The sequence below is a fragment of the Prinia subflava genome, chromosome 2 (genome assembly GCF_021018805.1).
Source record: "Prinia subflava isolate CZ2003 ecotype Zambia chromosome 2, Cam_Psub_1.2, whole genome shotgun sequence".
NCBI lineage: Eukaryota > Metazoa > Chordata > Aves > Passeriformes > Cisticolidae > Prinia > Prinia subflava.
Genome location: NC_086248.1, coordinates 30,219,038 through 30,240,874, shown reverse-complemented (window position 1 = coordinate 30,240,874; position 21,837 = coordinate 30,219,038). Strand labels below are relative to the sequence as shown.

General features: G+C 42.6%; 1 protein-coding gene and 1 long non-coding RNA gene across 3 annotated transcripts in view; one reads left to right on the top strand and one right to left on the bottom strand.

The window, feature by feature from the left end:
- The window catches only part of KCNQ5 (potassium voltage-gated channel subfamily Q member 5), a 280,362-nt gene extending 264,105 nt beyond the window's left edge, over positions 1-16,257 (bottom strand). For both annotated transcript variants that reach the window (XM_063389466.1, XM_063389467.1), the window contains exon 1: positions 15,902-16,257. In XM_063389466.1, coding sequence (XP_063245536.1) covers positions 15,902-16,257 — 356 coding nt within the window. The remainder of the gene's footprint in view (positions 1-15,901) is intronic.
- On the top strand, positions 827-15,732 carry LOC134546593 (uncharacterized). Its single transcript, XR_010079210.1, has 3 exons — positions 827-1,789; positions 9,366-9,486; positions 11,020-15,732. It is a non-coding gene; the product is annotated as an uncharacterized LOC134546593 (long non-coding RNA).
- Positions 16,258-21,837: the final 5,580 nt, after the last annotated feature.

Genomic DNA, 21,837 nt, shown 5'->3' with positions numbered 1-21,837 from the left:
TTAAAGGAGAGACCAGTAAGTGATCCATGCCAATTTTGAGAACTTTCCACTAGCAGCTGCTCCTACATAGCAGTCCAGTCATTTGACTAACTTGTAAGGTCATTTTCTAAATGGGAAGTGATAAGTCTTAAGTTGGAGTTGCAAGGAGTTCTCTTAGTTGACAGCTATGTGCCAAGCAATGTGGCAATAAATTACAAGCAATGGGACAACAAAACATTGACAGCATTATATTAATACATGTGGGGTTTTAGATTGATAATATAAAGAACAGTTTTATCTATGTTCATTATGGAGAAAACTCTGCTATTAAGCACTGCTTTGTACAAAGGCTGCAAACACAATATACAATCAGCTATCAAACTAAAACACATTTAAGGGCTATTTGAACAATTGAAGTATTTCCTATTCATTTTACTTTAGAAACACATCCAGATCTCCATGCCTGCAAAAGAACAATCATTTTCAGAAATGAATAAAACTGTATGTAGCAAAATAGGTTCTTTTGTACCACACCATTTTCCAAACTCTATGGTTAGTTTTGCAGCAGTGTTTCAATGGCTACTTTTCAAGACAAAGTATTTTGCCACTTACGGTCTCTGTTACTCATTGCAAATGATTAAAGCAAAAATGTAAAAGCACTGTCTGCAGTGTACTGTGATACATTGCAGCTGCAGGTGATTTACTATATAATACACCCCTGCACAAGCAGTAACTCCTGAGGCTGCACAAGACAAGATGATGTGGGGTTGATAGAAACCTGCACAATTTTTTCAAAAAACCACACAGCACTCTTCAAAAATTCAAGAATAAGAAGATAAAGCATCCTATTACTTTGCAGGCATTTTGCTTGAGTAAGAGCTTCTGGATTGAGCCTGGAATTAATGGTTAGTAAACAGCTTTAGGATTTGGCCTGCCGTTTGTACCTGCTAAAGACTTCTTTATCCAAAAGTACTAGTGTTTGACTCAACAAAATATAAATCATGTCCTCTGCTTTCATTAATGGAGACAGCACTGTACGTCAGCGCTTTTATATATACATATATATATTTATAAATAACTACATGCTTGAAAGTTTTCTGAAAGCCAAAAGAGTAAATGCCAGGATGGTGCTGAAATTTCCAAGGAAATAAACCATGGTGCTAAAAGCTGTGCTCTTTTCACCCTCAGCAACATCCACAGGATCCTGTGACAAGGGTGACCATTTGTGAGCCTTTAGGTTCCAGTTCCTCCATCCTCTGAGGGAAAATTTGAGTTAATTAGAGTGCACAGAGATAAGAAAAGATCATTAGTCCCTTAGGAAATTAACTGGGTACAAGCAAAAGAAGAAAAAATTGACTGGCAGAGTAGCTAAAAAGCCATTCAAATTGAAGTCTTATGTCTTAATTTTGAGTGGTATATTAGAAAACACCTATATACTCAAGGAAGAAAAATAATCTTTTTTTCACCTTTCCTTTAGAAAAAGAATTTAGAAACACTTCAGACTCAAAAGCTTGATATGACCCCCCACATGAAAAGAAAAAGAAAATCCAGTGGGTTTTGTTGGGTTTTTGGGGTTGTTGCTTTGTTTTGGGTTTTTTTTTTTTTAATTTTTGGTTTTTTTTTTTTTCCCTCAGGCTACAAGAGCTGGCGATCTTATTTGCTGTGTCTTTGGGGAAGAAAAAGATTTGTTTCAATAAACATTTATTGAATGATTCAATGCAGAGCTGAAACAGCAAGCACAGTGGACTCAGCCTATCTAGACACGTCCCTACCTTGATCTACATCAACTTTAAACACCTGTCATCCAGAGGTTAGTTTGTAAGAGAGAAACTGTTTAAGACTCCTAGTTGCAAAGATCTGGATCTTTGGATCTTGGATCTTCATCCAAGGTCACGAGTAAAAATATTCTTTTCCACTCCTGTTTTTGAAGAATTTGCACACAATTTAGACACAGTTTTAGAGGTTTGGTAGAATGTCCCAGAAGACACAGTGATGATATCATAGCAATATGGTCACTTGAAATTAATTAAATTATCTCAAGAGTATTAAGTCCATCCTCATTCCATACTAGAGACTGCAAAATATACAGATTTTGAAGTGTGTTTTGGGAGAAGCAGCTTCCTAAAAACATACCTGAAAATGGAAAAACTACTCCAATTCATGTGCACCTTTCTCAAAGATTGTCAAGTCCTAGGATTTTGACAGCAACATGTTTCAAAGAACCCATGAGACTGATTTCAGCATGTTCTTCCATGGTATCCCATTGACTATTTCCCCCATATTCTTACTAGTGTCTACCAGCAACCTAATTTAACAGGTTTTTTAGCTTCCAATCTCAGAGAAAATTGTAAGACTAGGTGTATCATTTTTATTAATTCATTATTATTCACTATTAATTAATCTGCATCCCCGTCTCCCTGCCACATGTTGAGAAGCTGTGTTGCCATTCTGCTTGTTCTTCTGCCAGTCATCCATTTCTCTAACTCAGTAAATTCAGACAAAGACAAATAATACAGGAAGGAGACTCTCATCAACTCTGTGATAATTAATCTTCATTAAATTGTTAAACAATGAAATTCCCAGCTAATGCAACAGTTCAGCATCTGCCAAAATAAGTGTCACTTTCAAAAAGTGATGGAAAAAAACAACATTATAGGCTTAGTTTTACTGAAGTTGGGTTTAAGTGCAGTAAGTCAGAAATGCACTCATGGTAATCTACTGTCAAGTCGTTTATTGGTACATGAAAAGTACTTTTCTCACAAGCTGCTGAGGGTGTCAGACCCAGCAAAAAGGAACTGTTCTGTTTGTTGTTTCCTTCCACTTAATAAATCATGCAAAGCTGACTTTTTGGTTTTATTATGCACTTAAAATGCAATTTTGGAAATTAACTAGCCAGATACTTTTTACAGCCACTGAAAGTGAAGTCACTTTCTCCCCGGGCAAGGAGGGAGCAGTAAGAGGAGCTGCTGAAGAGCGAGGGTTATATAGGCACAGGGATGAGCACACAGAGTATACTGCTGAGCCCAGAAAGAAGGAGGTTGCAAGAACCAAAATATTAAGAGTTTGCACAAGAATTTGAGCTGTGGTGACAGATAGGTCATACCTTTGAAATACTAGCTAGACAGAGATCATGTTAGGAATTATAAAGGTCCATCTCAACAGTGATGTCCAGGTTATCACCCTGCATAAAAGACAGTGACAACGGTTGTCTGCAGTGATTTAGAAAAACGCAGGATTATTTAAATGTTCGGATTATTTAATCATGAACTCGCATATTCCACATTTGTTACATGAAAGGAATTTGCAGATTGGAAAATGACATCCTCTAGAACTGTACTTCTATGTGCCATCATTTTCATAAGGTGTCCTAACAATTTTTAAGTGTTCTTCACTAATTAATGTTTTTAATCAAATTAACATGCTAATGATATTTTAGAACATGTAACCAGCAATTCCCAGGGCTAGACTGCAAGATAACAATTCTACTCTCCTGCCAGAAAAGAGTATGAACTGTATGTGTAGTGATTTGTTGCCACCACCTGCACACCCTCTAGAGGTAGGGAAGGCAGCCCTCAGTTCGAAATTAATCCAGAGATCCATACATGGAAGAGCATAACCTGCCAAGGTCACATATCTGTTACAGTAAGCCTCACATTTAAATACAAAGCCGAAAGACAGAACTTTATTACTGAGCCATCTCAAAATCCTGACCACAGCAGATACCCTGTGGGTCATAAGGCGTGACTCCGTGATACGCTGGGCTGTGATGAGGGCAGCCACTGGTTCACTGCAGGATGCTAAATATAGACTGGGAGATGAATGGGCCTCTCTAATATACTGATCCCATTTCCAAAACCAAAATACACTTCAGATCTGTTGACTGACTCTTCTGCAAATTGCTTCCAAATCTTTACTGCTGTTCACATCTTCATCCAGGATCGTTTTCCTTTAAGTTTTACTTCACAGAGATTTTATACTTAAGACAGAGAAGAATACAATTTTGTCATGGATTAGTAAGTCTGAAAAACACAATCAAAATCTTGTAAAATCATATTTCTTAAATAAATGAGCACTCTGCTAGTAAATTTTATCTTCCAGATAGAGATCATATCTGAAATGTCACTGTTTTATCTTCACATATCTGAGTTTTCAGTCACTATCCATTATATGATTTAACTCCCAAAGCTGGTGATAAAGGCAAGCCAAAATAATGCCTTGACCTTTAATTGTGGTGAGATAGTTTACAGACATGGGCATATGAAAAATCCTGGAGAGCAAAATCATACAAAGGATTTTTCCAAGTAAATACTTTTCTTTTGACACTTACTGATGTGGTATTGTGCTCAGTTTGGTACAGTTACTTCAGCTCCAGCTTTCTCATTCACGAACAGCAGCAATAACAACATTTAATTTAATATTAATATACTTTTAGATGACTTTTATATTTCATATGTATTATTAACTCAGTTATGGTTCCAAGGAAAAATTTCCTGGACAAGAGTAAGACTGACTGAATCCCTTTCTGCAAAAAAAGTCCCCGAGGACTGCATTTCTCACCAAGTTTCTGAATTCCAGAAGGTATTTCAGATGCATCTCCCCAGGTTTTCCTCCAAGTGTAGATATAGCCATGCTGGAGGTCAGAGACTGGACTGTATCTTGCTGTCCAGCTGCAGCCCTTCCCATGAAATAACCTGTAAATGCAGCTGAAAAGTGACCTAAGCTCCAGCAAAGAGTGAACCCAAAGGTGAATAAACTAGCTGAAGGCTCAGCTTCAGCAAGATTTACATGAATATTTACCAAAGGAAAAGCAATCAGGAACACAATCGGGTAATGAACAAAACTTTCATGTTTTGTTCCATGATATTTCCTCAGTTCTACATACAGGGTCAAGACCTTGATGCAAGAAAAATGTACATGTCAATACCATGTTTTATTTACATATAAATCCAGTAAACTGACTCATACTATTGCTTCAGCTTTCTGTCTACAGAAAACTGGTAAAAGGGAGGAAAACTATTAAAAACTTACTATTAATAGAAGACAAACACATTTCTAATCTGAAAGTGATATATGGTATCAGTCAAGTACTCTTACATCAAGAAGATATTCATAAATTCTCCTTTCCCTCCATGATTGTGTTCCCACCTGGATAACTTCTACCTCTGCAATGCCTCAAATGCTCTCACCATAACTCTCCCCATGTAATATCTCCAAACAGCAAAATGTCATGCAGAGTGCCCACACATAATGTGGGAGCATTAAAGATTTCAGATTAGGCCTTCCTCTCTCCATAGAAGGATTTCTCAAGTAAAACTTAAGAAGCTTTATAAAATCTCTCTTATTCAGATGGGGTTTGCCATCATTCCTGAAGGAAAGATAGAGCTTTTATCAATGTTCAGTTTGATGTTTTCTAGTAACTACTCTGTAAATACCCAAATCTACTAATAACACCACTAAAAAGTATGCCTACAAGTATTTTCAGGATGAAAGTCAAAATTCCTTCCAAAGAGTATTTATAATTCAAAACCATCATCTGTCTCATTGTAGCCAACAATAACCTCTCCACTCCAATATCCCACCCAGCAAACAAATTATTTGCAAAGACAAACCATGAGTTTTGTCAGCAGTCAATGTGACCTTTCAGGAAGGATAACTCCTTTCCAGACACTGTCTCCAACCACTACATGAAATCTCTATTTTCCAAGCTTAAGGGGAAAGAAAGATGTCTGCTTGAGTAAACCGTATTATATAAAAATTTGTATTTTAAAAACAACACCCCCATTAGCAAAGCTGTTCGTCTTTTATTTTAAATTCTGCTTCATCTTCAGTCTGCAGATGTGGTTGGGACATATCAAAGAGAGAAACACGCACAGATTCATCACCTAGAAGGTGAATAAGTGTAATGGAACCTCCTTGAAGAAGCAACATTTTATTAAGTGTGGCCAAAGGCACGAGAAAGGCATGTTCAAGTGAGCAGGGGGTTGGTCTCTTCTTCCAAGGAAGAAGCAAGAGGACAGGAGGAAGCAGCCTCAAGATGTGCCAGGGGAGGTTTAGATTGGATATCAGGAAAAATTTCTTCACAGAAAGGATTGTCAAGCACTAGAACAGGCTGCTGAGGTAAGTTATTCACTTCCCATCCCTAGAGGCATTTAAAAGTTCTGTGGTAGATATGGAACTCAGGGACATGGTTTTGTGGTGGATTTGGAAGTGTTAGATTTGTGGTTGGACTCTATGATCCTAAACGCCTTTCCCAACCTAAATGATCCTGTGATTTGATGCTTCTAAATTTGTAGAACTACATTCAGAAGAGTCTGAGGGACAGGTCTAAGAGAAACCCTCCCACTGCCAGCACAGGCTCTTCCTTCCTTCCTCCCTCCCTGCAGCACAGATACCTGCAAGTAGCTCGTTCACACACAGCTTTACATTTCCTGCCATCTATACAGATCCTTCTGCACAGAGCTGCAAAGAGCAAGGCTGTGCTCCTTCCTGTGCTAATGATTCTTCTGGTACATGTGAATAAACCTGACTCTACAGATAAGTATCAACTGCAGAGAGACATAAACAGAAAGAGACTTCTTTCCTCTTAATGAATTTAGAGACTCCTTCTGACCTCATTCAGCATAACTTTCTTGTATGTAAAAGACTTTTTCACACTGATGAATCCACTGTGTAATTTTTCTGGAAACATGGCAATTCCTTTTCTCAAGTGCTGGGCTACCTGATGGGAAGAGGACACCACCTGCTTACCAGCCTGGCATTAGTGTGGATATCACACCAGCTCATCAAGCCACCTTCAACTGAGCCATCACCTGTCATCTCTCCTGTGACAGGGAAGTTTCACTATTAAAAAGATGCACTTACAGAGACTTTTCTCACAGATACAGTGGCCTATGTTTTCAAACTCACTGCCAAGAATCAGTGGCCCTCTATCCCCACTACCTACAGAAATGCATGCAAAACAATATTTCATCTTAACTGTCCCACAAAAGTTCCTCTCAAGTATGTCAAGACACTTACCCATATTCAGAAAGGCCCAGCAGTAACTTTTAAGCGCACTCCTGTCACAAGAGCTTCGAAGGGAAGAATTTGTGCATTTACTTTTAATGGGTGGCTCTCAGATACCACAGTTATGAATGAGCTTAGGCCACATAAAGCAATTAAATTTAATGCCCTAGGAGAAGTTAGATGCTATTTCTGACTGAATGACCTCAATAGTGTGTGCACATGTTCTGATCTATGACACAAGTGAAATAAGAGGTCCCTGAATGTATTCAGTAGCTTTTTTGTTTCTCAAAGCCTAAAGTTGTTGTTCTCTTGGTTTGGTCATATTTGAATCCTGGCACCAGTCTGTTCCTTCCATATGGTATCAGGTATGACTACAATAAAACAATTAAAACCCTACAGAAATCTCAAAAGGCATTAATATGTTTGCTTGGTCAAACTATGGAGTCTCAAAGCAAGAAGGAAGCCAAGATGAACAGGAATATATTGCTTAAATCAAGATGTGGGCAGGTAGTGAATTTCCTTTCTGCATTATTTCTAATCAGTTTAAGAGTATGAATCATTTGTCAAACTTCTTTTTGTACAAGTGGGGAGAAAAAAGTGAATTACCCATTCAATGCACAATAGAATAATGAAAGGAAGCTGCAGGTACTTCATGCCTTTGAAAATTATTCACTCTTCAAGAAAATGCTTAGAGACACATTTATGTCCATCTCTGTTAAAGAAAACACACACATTTATGTTTGAAGATTTTCTTGGCTGAAGTCCAAACAGAAAATTTCAGATATGTCTGGCTGGAGGACTGTGTCCACCTCTGAATCACTGGACCAGGCTGTATATATTAAGAAATAATCACATAGTCTTTCAAGCAGATGACACTGTCTGAGACTACACTTCAATGCCCTAAATGATGAATGTTTTGCTGAGCTTCCTGTAACGCAATTACACTGCAACTCAGATAGCTATCACAAGATAAATCTAATGCTCAACAGAAAATTGAAAATATTTCTTGATTAGGTGCAGCTGACATTAAAGACAGCCTTTGAACTTTTAATTAATATCTTTAAAGGAAGGGGCAGTTTGTACATGAAAGGGCAACTCCTTAAAATTATTTTGCAATTGATAAACTGTACAGTTCAAGAATTTTCTACCTTAACTGACCTGTGATGGCAATCCCTTGGGTAATCTACATCTGCTCTCTTACAGGAAATCTGCAAAACCAACTTACAAAAAGAAACCAAAAAAAAAATCTTGCAGAGAAAACAAGAACAAAAAAAACTTGCAAGTTCCCCCAAACTCGTTATGTTTTTTATAACACGTTTACAAGTGACTCTCAATGCACAAAAATTAATTTAAAAAACCAAGAATGCATGCTGTATTGTGTTAATGGTTTGAGAAATGGTTGGCTGTTAATGTTAATGGGAAAAAGCAACATTTATTGTGAAATAAACATCTGACTAATTAGTGACATAGTAAATTATGTATACTATGTATACATGTTAAAGATTTTTTGATTGATAGTATTATTCATGTTTTCTACTCCATCTTTTCTACCTGAGAGCAAAAGACTCAATTTTGCTTCAATTAAAATCAGTTGCAAATGTCATTAATTTTCACCACTTATGTTAATGAAAGTATGAACCATATGAGAATGTTAAACACTTGGCAAATAAGTTTTACCTTTGAATTAGTAAGAAATAACTACCTTACCACAGTGAGATTTGCACTGTCAATAGTTTACATTGTCTAGGAATAAAAGGTTCTCCTTCTATATATTTTCTCCATAAAAAGATTAATAAAGTAACAAACCATACGCCTATCCTTTCCACTGAAACAATTATGAAAAAATTGACTGCATTTTTATGAGTATTTTTATGTATATTAATTATGCTTATCCTCATGGGTAGGGAAATGACTATTATTAATTGAATAAACACTGGTATTTCATTTGATGATACAAATTATTTGAAATTATTGCAAAATATTAGTTCAATTGTACTTTCATCCAATTCAGAAAACTTAATTAAGGTACAATCAACAGTCAAACTGGGTGAATAGCTACTAAAAGTATAGTCAGATTTGGAGCATGGAAAGAGCACCAAGCCTGAATAGATACCTATTCATGACCTATTTCTGATTTTAAAAGTTGAACAACTCAGAAACTTTAAAAAGTTTCTGGGGAAGAAAGGTCTCTAGATCATTAAGATATTGTTCAGGGCCTACTTTGAAAATCTGTCACACAAATACTCTCTCACAGGCAATTAAAATCTTCATAAATTCTTTCTTTAATTCACTAAAACCACTTCTCCTTTGAGAATACATATTTAATGTCATATTAGAAATTCATATACCATCCCTCAGAATAAATCTGTAATTTTGGGCAGGTTCTTTCATCATATGAGACCACGGAAATTCTCCCGAGTCCACACATCATACAAGACACTCAATAAAAAAGACAAGAAATGCCTCACTGAAGACTGACACACCAAGAAAAACAGATCTAAGGTAGGAGTCTCATTCCCACATATAATGCTCATTGCATGGGTTTTGTGAAAGAAGAAGAAATTACAGCAGAAAGATAATTATAAAGAAATCTCTCCACTTATGTCTTGCTTTAAGATGACGAAGACTCTGCTTGCAAAGGTTGTAGCTTTACTTAAAACTCAAATATTAACCTACTATCCACCTTCCTAAAAACAATTCCTAATCTCATTTAAGAAATAAATCTTATGACAAAGAGAAGAAAGTCCACATGAATGAACTTTCCCTGATCCAGGTCTTGGCGACTCTTTCTCACAGGAAGCCTTTTGCAGTCTTCTTTATAGAAAGCTGTGGATCAATTTTGATTTTTATGGAAAATTAGTTGCTTTCCCTGTATCACTACTCTCGAGTCAGAAAGTAAGGCCAGCACAAATGAGAAAAACTAGTAGACCAACCCTCAAAAAATAAATGTGAAACAGTATTTTACTGAGGTAAGCATAAACATTCCTGATACTTATCTGCTAAAATCCCTGAGGTGGACAATAACTCTCCAACAAAAACAAACAAAACCCCCAAACAAACAAAAACTCCCACATAAAAAACCCACACACACAACCCCCCCCCACACACACACACCCTGCCCTCCAAAAAATAACCAACAAAAACAAAACAAAACAAAAACAAAAAAACAAACAAACAAAAAAACACAACCAAACAAAAAACCAACAAAAAAACCCAACAAAAAACAAGTGAAAAATATAAGCTAGATGTTACTTAGTGCCCATGACAGGGTTCCCGGACAGGTCTGCTGTCCATGAACAACACCAGGAAAGGGAGGAATGAAGAGGAATGAAGCACGGCTGAGCATTTAATCTTCTCTGCTAATCACAAGTGGGTTTAAAGATTTTTACATTGTTGGTCTGGTCAGTCCACAATGACTGAGGTAGAAAAGGAAAATACCGGATGTGACCATAAACATCTCTGAGCGCAGCTAAGAGAAAAGCAGATCTCTGCACCTGGTGCAGAATAATCCCTCTTATGCATTCAGGCTGGGAACCCACTGTTTGGGTGGCAGGCCCAGCAAAAAGGGAGTTTCTGTGGACACAGCAGGCTGAACAAGCCAACAGCATGCTTTCATCAGAAATAAGGCAAGCAGCAAGCAACTACATCAGAAGACTGGGACTGGCAGGCTCAAAAAGTTTTCTTCTCTACTCAGCATGGCCTCACACTAGGGCAGTCAGTTATGATCCTTCCCAGGGATGTGAAGAAGAGAGAGGAGATACAGGAGAGTAACCAAGATACTCAGGAGCCTTGAGCTTTTGTCTTGGAGCAGTGGATGGAGCTGAGCATGTCTGGTCTGACAGAAGGATAATCTAACAGGTGACCTGGTAGCAGCCTACATCTACTTGAAAGTAAATCACAATGATAAAGAATCCAAAATCTTAACAGTGACAGGACATATATAAAGGGACAATGACCATAAATTGCCACTTGGGAGGTTCAGAGTGTCTCTTCCATTCTTCCCTCCCCATGTTAAACGCTCTCTTTTTTCAACAGGCAAGTCTTGCAGACCTGCAGATTATTCAGCAAGGTGGCGGGACCTTGTCTTGGTTTGGAAACGTAGCACAAGACAGACCTTCATCCAGCAAAATTTAGTACCTGTCTAGGCAAAGCCATCTCACATGACTGGGAAGAGTGTATCTCTCAGCTGGACTGGGTAACTTCCTAATGCTTCTTCAAAACAATGTATAGGTGAGAAATATGCACGCATATAGAATCACAGATTGCTTCAAATGCAGTAATTCCTGCAGATTTATACTGAAGGGCATCTAAAAAACCACTTTTATTCATTGTTCCTGAAAGGAAATGCCTACTAAGGTTTGTGTGCTACAGTTAAAAGTTTCAAATTTTTATCTCCTCAGTACCTAATAAGACTTGATTTGCTACATATTTATGTTGTCAACCTTATGATTTGTTAACTGTAAATATCATGTTATTATTTGTTTTTACAAACATATAGAAATATATTGTAACCTTAACTGCACCAGATCCTGACTCTGAAATGATGCCTGAAAAGATGAAACTGTAGAGTTACCATAGAGTGGAACTAGTTCATTAGGTGTCACAAGACGGAAAAAAGAAAGAGATAAAATCATTTGTCCTACTTTCAATAGCATGAGAAAAAGCAAGTCCTTTGGCTGTTGCACATGATTGGTTTTCTAATCAGAATATGGAACCTCCATTATTATACCTAGGGCACAGTGTGATGCAGCTCTGTTAGCTCTCAAGCAAAGACCTGCTGTCCAATAGCCACCCTGATCATTACTGCACTATATCCTTTCCAGCAGACCTGGAAGGCTAAAATAGCTAGTTAAATCTTTGATGGCATCATTACATTGTTTCCAGAAATATTATTTCAGTCTTTTTCCATCAATAACGCAAAAGACAAGAATAACGCCATCCAGGCTCTTGCAATTCAACTAACACTGTACCTTATCTCCTGCAGTGGCCAATGGGGTATGTCCATGAAAACCTATCAAGGCAGTAGCAAAATGCTGCTGCCTTTGTGTACACATCCAGACGTGTGATTTGGAATTCAGAAGCTTCCAGAGCGAAAGTTGGTAGCTTTGTAAAGAGAAGGACATCCCCACAACAAATGTCAAAGGCTTCTGCATGGAATGCATTACAAAGAAGTCAGTAAGAAACAGAAACTTTATTATTCCTGAAATAAATCCAGCATGTTAAATTAGGAAACTTATGCAACTAATTATATCCTACCAGTATAAACAGTATCAAAGAGCAGTATTTTTCTTCTGAACATCTCATGCCATCTCATTTTCAAAATGTCAATTAAGAACAAAAATAATACAAAGTCTTTATGATAACTGAAGACAAAACCCAGAGTTAAATTTGCAACAAATCTGGAATTCCCCTTTGATCATTCTAAGGCAATGGCTGCACAATTTTATCACACCAAACAAGCCATAATAAACTGCAACAGCAATAACAGAAAGAAATCCTGTGACATCCGAAGGCAATGCTTTTGAAAAGTTACAATATCACTGCCTTTTAATGTAAGCACACGTGTTAAATATGCACATGGCTCCATGTGTAGGTGATGTGGTGTGGCATAAATATTTTACTAGCAGGAGTTTAAGTTACTGACTCATTACACCCAAATGGTATGAATGTTCTTTTCTGATTTTATAAGTGTTCATATTTTAGTGCCCCTGAATGATTAAGAACAGAAGAACTGTGGTATCTGAAAAGAAGGTTTTCAAAAACTTGCAGGAAAGATATTAAATTTTTATAGGGCTTTCTATGTAAAGAACTACTGAGGTGCACAAAAAAGGAGTCAAGAAACACGTAATTTAGGGCTCTAGTCCCCAGCACGTTACTGAAATCAAAGGCCTTTGCCCAAAAGTAACTTCCCCTAGCTGCAGAAGTTTGCAGAATAGCTGTCTTTTCTAGAATCTGGCAGGTTTATATTTACAAATAAACTAACAAATTGACTTCTGAATGTAGGTCACAACACTCATTCCTTAGGTGGCTGGCCTATTTTTATCTTATTTGAAAGGGCAAGAAGGAAAAAGAAGAGCTAACTGGGCATACTTCTCAGCTCTAAAGTCTTTCTCCCTATGGGAATGATACATGAAAATATCACTTCAGGAATGATTTCTTATTTGTAACAAATCTTCAATTCCCTAGTTCTTTTCTAAATAAATAAATAAATAAACACGCAAATTTAAACTGCTAGATCAAAGCTTTTAAACCCAAACTCTGTAACCACCCTTGCATTACTTCAACCTGCACATCAGAGTGAGGTTTCAGGAGACCAATGACCTACTCAAAAGGTCTCACCCCAGATAGCCATTCCTGTAACAGAAATAGTACAGAGCTATAACGGGCTCCACTGCAGTCAAGAATAGCTTAGCAGTGGTAGAAGCAGACATCTCCTCCACGTACTTTGTAACATCTTTGCAACTCTAAGCTACTTGTCTCAAGACTTCTTTTTCAAATACTTGTGGCTTTTTTAATATGTTTTGAGTTTTAATTCTGTAAGAAAGTCTGTTTTCCAGGATGCAACTATATTTGATTGGGTGGCTGGAAAACACTGAGCCTGGAACACCATAAATTTTATCCTATTATCTGACTGTGATTAAATCAGAATTATACAACTGAAATCATTTGCAGACTGGCAATAAGGATATCTGTCAAACTGAAATCCAATGGAACTTCAAATGCACCTTAAACACTGTATCAGTGACAGAACTTTAAGGTAATATTATTACTGGGTGTCTTATACTATAGTAATGTTTCAAGCTCTTTCACACCAATCTGTTCAGATAAAAGACATAATGTTGGCATTGCATTTGCCAAAATTGCCATTTGCAATTAAAAATTAAAACTGGCACTCTTTCTATGCAGGCAATTATCTAAACGCAGCTGGCAATCTTCCTTGTTTACAGCGCTGCTGTGTCATGACTCCACTCCATTTGGAAATTTACCACCTTTTTTTTTTTTCTTTCTCTCTCTCTCTTTTTTTTTTTTTTTTTATGGTTTAAACTTGTCAGCTGTATTTCCAGCTTGAACTTTTCTGGTTTAAAGACTTCTATCATGAGCTCAAACCAAAAGGTTCAAAACTATCATTTGCAGATTTTGTATGGCAACTTCAGGCACTGTAGTAAAATGATTCCTAATACATATTTTGGTGTTTGTCACTACTAATTTACATCCATCTAGGCCACAGGGAAACACCTGTAAGAACCCAGATAGCAAAATGTACTAATTAAAACCAAAAAAAAGAAGAAAATTTTGGGTGTAAGAGCTGATTTTCAGAAATAATAGGAAGATCCTCTAAGTGGACAAAAATCCTTTTACTGAATAATATATGACATTACACATATTTCTGCTACTTGCCATCTATAGAAATTGTCATCTACTAAATGAGTCTATCCACACAGTATCTTAGTAATCAGACCGCCATGTTTTTGGCACCTTTTTACTTACTACAGCTGCTATTAAAATAAGATTTGAGGGTTCCCCTACTGCTGGGAGAGGAGCATTCTTCATGCTGTCAAACAGATTTCAGGGAACGGGTGTTTTTTTAGCCAAGATGCTGCAGCCGCTAGCTTGATTTCCATGACTATCATGGAACGAATACAGTTACTTACAGCATACCAGTTAAATAGTCTGATTCGTTTATGATGTATTTCCTGGAGTCACATATAACAGCACCTTGTATTATATCCCCAATACAGTAATGCTTAACTTCCTTCCTCTGTAACTGGTTACATTTTCTCCCATAAATATGATCCATTGTCACGACTCCTTGTCAGACTCTGTTGCATGTTTTGCTCAGCCGTCCGAAAGGATTTTGAGTAGGGCCTTTCCCCCGAACATTACCAAAGCCCATAAAAGCAGAGGATTGCTAATGAGCTGAGGAGCATGGCTGACCCCAAGGATACCTGCGAGCAATGGCAGCCACAGGTGCCCTCGCACAGGTGTCCCGGGCAAGCCTCTTGAAGTTAAAGCAGCACAAGTTTCGCAGCGCGGTGACAGTGCCGCTCGCCACCGAGCGATGAGACGGAACATTTATTTCCGTCACGGGCTTATGCAAGATGCGGGCGACAGGAACTGTCACTTGCTAAGATCAAAAGCTCAGCAGCGACAGGCACCGGCGGAGGAGCCGCCGGCGCGGCGGCCGCTCGCTGCACCCCGCCTCGGGCGGCCCCCGGTGCTGCCGGCCGCAGGTGGCCGCACCCGGGGCGCAGCATCCCGCGGGGAGCACCCGCACTCCCTGCGAGGCGGGGACCAGGCGCGCCCGGAAAACACTCCGGAGGCAGAACCGAGCGCTGCGGCTCCGCGGCGGTAACTTTTCAAACCGCGCAGCGCTCGGTGTCCACTCGGCAGGACAGGCGCCGCGGGTACGGCTGGCGCACGCCCTGCGCCCGGCCGTGGCGGGGAGGACCCGGCAGCCGCCGGCACCCCTCGCTCCGTCTGACCGGGAGGCGGGCGGTGGCATCCACGGGAGCGCCGCGCAGTCTCCCCCCGCGCAAGCCGGCTGCCTCGGGCCCGGGAGACCAGCGAGCATGTGCTCCCTGCCGGTCCTCTCTGCCGGGTGAACCGAGCTTTCCCCCATCACCTCCCACCTAGGGCTGCGCGGGATTTCCCGCCGCCCGCGGAGAGCTGCGCCGCAGGTGGCAGCGGCTGCCGCGCCTCCGCTGACTCCTCCCGGGCACTTTGGGCACGGCTGGCGGGGTACCCATCCTCCCCGTGTCCCGGCGCGAAGTGGTGCCCGGGGACCAGAGGGGCAGGCGGGGAGGTCCGCGCCGGGCTCTGCTCAGGACAGGTGCGGGCGGCAGCCCGAGGAACGGACGGGAGGGGTCGGGACAGGACGGGACGGGACGGGAGGCGAGGGGAGCGGGTCTGTACTCACACGAAGGCGTGATAGACGAAGGCCCATCCGCGGGGTCGCTCCAGCACGTTGTACAGGTAGTTCTGCAGCCGGCGGTACTTGGCGTTCCTGCGGCAGCTCGGGCCGCTGCTGTACGACAGCGGCTTCCCCAGCAGGCTCATGCGGGCGCCGTGCTTCCCGCGGCGGCCCTCCCGCAGCCCGGCGGGGGCGGCCGCGCCGCCGGTGCCCAGGAGCAGCAGGCCGTCGCCGCGGGCCGCCGAGCTCGTCAGCGCCCTGCCCCGGCCCGACTCCACATCCTTCATGCCCGCTGCCGCGCCGCTCTTCACCCAGAGCCCCGCGGAGCCGCCCTCCTCCCCGCCGCCGTGGTTGCGGGGCATGGCATCACCCCGGGCGCCGGAGCGGGCGCCGGGGCCGCGGCGGAGCAGGGCGCGGGCGGCGGCGGCCAGGCACCCCGCGGCAGCAGCCCGCAAGAGGCAGCGGGGGCCGAGGGTCTCCGGGCGGCGCCCGCGGGGCGCGGGGGCGCGGGCCACTTTGGGCGCCCGGCGCGGCGGGCCGGCCTGCGGCAGCTTCGCGGGGGCCCCGGCGAGGGAGCGGGCGCCCCCCCGGGCGCGCTCTCCTCCCGGGCGGCGGGGCCCCGCCGCCGGTCCCCGCAGCGCCGCCCGGCGTGGCTCCGCGGCCCGGGACGGGGAGGAGACGGGGAGGGAGGGCAGCTCCTCGCGGCTCCGGCGGAGAGGCCGCGGCTCGGCGGTGCCCGCCGCCGCCCGCTCCCTCGCTGCCTCCCGCGTCGTTCGGCCCGGCCGGGCCGGGCAAGCTGTTGCTCTCGCTCCGAGCGGCAGAGAAAGTCGGCGAGGCGGGCGGGCCGGTGCGGGCGGGCGGGGGCCGCGCCGCCTTCGCGTCCCGGGGAGCGAGCGGCAGAGACAGCGGCGGTGCCCGCGGTGGGGCGGGCGGCGAGCGGCCGGTGGGACGCGGCGCCCGCGTTCTACGCGCGCTCCCGGGAAATGTCCATGTAAGTCCGAGAAAGTAACAAAACTGCCGTAAGTCCCGGCGGCGGCGCGGGGGAGGATCGGCCGGCGGCGGGACCCCGCCGCGGGCAGGGAGCGCGGCCGGCCCGGGCGGGGCAGCCCGGTGGAGCGCCGGGTGTCCCCCCGAGGGGGCGGCGCGGCCCGGCTCGCCGCTCCGGCGCTTCAGCCGTGTCCCGGCCTCGTGCGGCGGCGAGACAGCAGATCCCAGGGGCAGCGGCGGGCCTGCCCTTCCTGCGGGCTCCCCCTCGGCCCCCGTCAGCTCCGGCCCTGGCGCGGTGCGGCCGGAGCACAGCGGTGCCGCCGCTCGGTACCCGCGCTGCGCCGAGACAGCGATGCTCCCCCTGCCGAGCGCGGCCCTTTTACGCCCCGCCGCATCAAGGTGAGCTTGCGGAAAAAAACACCACCCACCCCGGCACCCGCAGGCGCGGCCGCACCGCGCTGCCCGCCCGGCCGCCGCGCCGCGCCCGCTTTGCCCGCGGGTTATGGCCCGTGCTCGGCCGGCGACCCCCGGCCATCCCCCGGCGCCACGGCTCTCTGCTGCGGGCAGCCGCCGCCCGGGCCGCCCCCGGGGCCGCAGCTCGGCAGCGCCCGCCGTCCCCCGGGGCCGCCCGGGAGCCCCGCGCTGCCCGGGGGACAGGACGAGCCGCCCCCCGGCACTTCAGCACCCACTGCACGAGAAATAGCTGCATGTCACTGGTTTTACAGCCTGAGCGCCACGATGTGAAAATGTGACACTAATTCCCGAAGTGTTAATGAAAAACAGTAAGGTGTACGCTAATGTTAAGCGAAATTCAATAGAAACATTCCGAAATTAATTTTCGGGTTTTTTTTTTTCCTTTATGTTGGGCTAGTTAGAGGCTGGCTCTCAAGCTTTGATTAATACACGGTCTTCAACTCCCAGAAAAGAGGAAACTGTAAGACACATCTCATGTCCTAGCAGTGATCATTAACTTATGCCCTTGCTAATGCAACATGGACACACCACCAGTACTAATTCATTGCTACAATGTGTCCAATCCCAGTCGATCAGATGTCTTTAAATGACGAGTTTAAACTTCCTGTCTTCATTACACTTTCTCCTCCACTGCAGGCCACTTCAGACAGGAACTTTCTAACATGTGAACCGTAGTGGCCACTCAGACTGGTGATAAGGGATGGCAGAAACAGCACACATGTCAAAACAGATGTTAAGTAGTTGATACTGCTATCCACAGAAATCCTATTAATATTTAAGCTTTCCAGTGGCACATATCTACTCTTCTTTCTTTGAATTGTAAAGTGTGTCAGTTAATCCTTCATTTACTACTTGTTTGCATTTCCCTGGTTTGATATACGCAAGTGTTTATACTCTTCATTTTTCTCACCCCTATGTACTCATTTGCAGCTCAAGATGTACAGCATGCCTTTACCATCAGCCACGCCTCCAGAACCATGCTTAGATTTAAACTCTAGTGGCCTTAGGCACTTTGATTTGAGGGCTGATACTCAAATTCTGGAAAGCCAAACTTCAGCTGAGAGGACATGGTCCAACCCACCCAGGCAGGCCTCTGTCCCAGGGGCACTGACCCTTGAGCTTTGTTAAATTGCTGGGGTGGGCAAGGCACAGCTCACAGCAGCACATGTGCATCACTGTTGGTGGGACTGAGGCTTTAAATGAGGATCGCATCAAGTAACTGTGAACATTACTGAACTCCAGCTCCTGATGTACTTTTCGTGATCCATTAAGAAATATTGTTATAATTCTGTGCCCTCTAGTGGTGCTTAAAATCATCAATTAATTTAAATAATCATAAGGAAAACAGTCTGTGAGCACAAGCTGAGCCATTATTGAAATTTAGCCATAGATTCCAGAACAACTAGAAGCTAACAAAAGTAATAGACTTAGTGATGAATTATTTTGTTTTTTACAGTGTGTGAAAAAGTCTATTTTCCCATCTATTATCTGTTATTAAATAAATCCTTTTAAGACTATGTATCATGAGAAGGCATTTATGGTAATTAATGTAATCCCTACTTGTTCATATGTCAGATAACCAGGGCATGATATGCTGGATGAATGCTGAGGAGATCATTAGCACCCAGGCAGCTGCTGGCAGAGGGGCTGTGCTATGCAACAAAGCCAGTCCTCATCTAAGTATTTATTGCAAAATACAGGTCTGCATTTATAGGACAACAAATTCCCCTGATATTTTGGCTTCAGACTATATAATACCTACAGAGATGGGTCGTGTGAAATTCTAGCATGTCCGCGTGGTCCAAGGTCATCCTGGGTTCAGATGTCAGTAAGAGGATCTACTTGACGAAATCTCCAAGGCAAGAACATCCCAAGGAATCTTGACTTCTCAAGGCTGCAGGTACAGTATATCACACCTGCAGAGGGACAAGGAAAATGACAAGCTGAAGTGCAGCTTTAGAGCCACTTATTACTGTGCTTTATGGCAAATGTCAACAGTGTATTCTTCCAGAATTTAAAAAGACAGGTTTTAAGATTGCATTGCATTTTCCAAATGTGTACATCAGTTACATATCCTGATTTTTGGAAGGATCAGCTGATACATATAATCTTTTTTGATCAAGTATCAAATGGCACATAATTTCAGGGCTTTCTTTCCAATTAGTTACTTTTGATATATTGTTTTACATATAGTGTTTCTGGTTTTGTTTTAAAGAGAGGAAGCAATTTAAGCAGCAGTCTCTTATTTTCTTATATATATTTTATGTATACACACACACACATACACTCTTTTTTTTTTTTTTTTTTTTTTTTTTTTTTTTTTTGGGTGGAGCATGTACACTTCTTTTCTAAGGCATCTACTAGGGCAGTTTTGGGGTTAGCTATGCTAGAATTTCAAGCAAGCCTTCACAATGACTACATTTGCAAATAAATAACAGGAATACTGAAATACACCTGGTTTAATTATAACACAAGGTAGATACTAAGAGAAGAACTTTGTTATAGAATAAAAACAAAAAGGGAAAGGAAGACCAGCCACGTTGGAGGGTACTGGCCAGAGTTCAGGAGGCCCAATTCACTGCTTTGTTCCATGTTGCCAGGACAGATAGGATCTGGAGCCTATCCACACCAAATCCAAAGTACCTGAGCATGTAGCTGCCTCCAGTAACTGACAGATGCTTACTGAGCTGATGAAAACCAGCTCAGCATCAATATGCAGCTTTTAATATTTACATAGATTTGAAGAATCTCTTTGTGCCTGAATTACATATCTGTCACAGGGGGTGGTAGCAATTTTTTCACAGAGAGAAGGATTGTTAGCATAAATTTACGAAACAGTGTAAGATGCTCAAATGCAGCAAAAGAGGGAACAGTAGGAATCACATACACACTGGGGATGTTTGAAGCAGAAAAGCAGCCAGAGTGCAAGCTGGAGGGCCTCTGAAGCAACACCTCACAAAGGTCAGTTTACTGTGGTATCATGTTTTGAGTTCATTTGAGTTCCTTGTTAATAACCTTTTTCACGTTATATAATAGTGCAAAGTATCATGTATGCTCTAGTTTTGCATCTCTTTGTAAGATTTTTAGCTTTCTGCCTAATTGTATGGAGGAGAGGATACTCATAGCTATTCTTGGTAGCAAGCGTACGAGAGTCAGGAATAAGTTTTCAAAGCACAAAGGTGTTAGGAATAATTCATTTATTATGTTAACCTATTGTGTAGCCTCTAATACATGGTATGCACCTCCAGGAAAACCCGAATCTAGCATCACTCTTGTATAATAATAAACCATGAGCAAAACCACAGATGAGGTGAACAGCATGTTAGGATGCACATTATGCACTGTCCAGTCAGCACATGTAACATGCTGGCAGCTGCAGTGAGGCTCTGATATTAATATTAAAACATGTTGGAATACATTGCATTAATATTCCAAGAGGTTGGGATTTTTTTCACATAAATTAAAGAAGCAAGACTGTCAATAGCATGAGGCATTCATACACTGAATTCAGCAGAAAGGATGGCCCAACTTTCCCTTCTTCATGAGGTCCTTTAACCCTGAACTCAAGGGAGTACCTTCAAAAGAAATTTAGTTTGGTGTCTCATTTATGTGTTGATTTTGATGTTAAACTGCTATGAGATGCTAACTTTGAGTAAGACTTGCCTCCACAAAGAGCTGTCCTGTGATGAGGCTTTCATTCCAAGCAGTCCATCTCTGCAATTCTACCAGCACTGGCTAAATTTTAATCAGAAGACAAGACATGGGTGGCTCACTCACAGTACCCATGCCTACTTGACTACAGGTGTGCTAGAAACACTTCTGCCTGTTAACACCTATAAAAACCAAGGCCAGTTCCCAAACTGTTAGTAATGGGCCTTTCCTCTGCCAGGAGCTGTTCTCTCCTTCCCAGCTAGAGGAACAATTTGGCCTCCTCTCCTCACCTGGTCATGATCAATGGCAGAAATTCTGGGCCTTACTTCAGTGCTGACTGGCCAGTCCTGGAAAAATGTTCATTTTGCTCCCTGACTTCTAGTATTTCCTGTTATTCATCAGACATTAATCCCTGATAAGGGAATGAATGTGTTCTATTTATTCCCACTTAAATAAATATCTAAATATCACTCTCCATTAATGAGGCATGCCTCCCTGTAAAGTCATTATCTGACTCCAAGACCTGCCCTCCTAAATGGCTCGACTGTTCATCTCCTTTATGTTGTCTTTCACCTTCTGGGTTGTTTTTTTTTTATTATTGTTTGTTTGTTTGTTTACTATTTTGTGGTGCTTCTTTTCCTTCCTTCCTTCCTTCCTTCCTTCCTTCCTTCCTTCCTTCCTTCCTTCCTTCCTTCCTTCCTTCCTTCCTTCCTTCCTTCCTTCCTTCCTTCCTTCCTTCCTTCCTTCCTTCCTTCCTTCCTTCCTTCCTTCCTTCCTTCCTTCCTTCCTTCCTTCCTTCCTTCCTTCCTTCCTTCCTTCCTTCCTTCTTC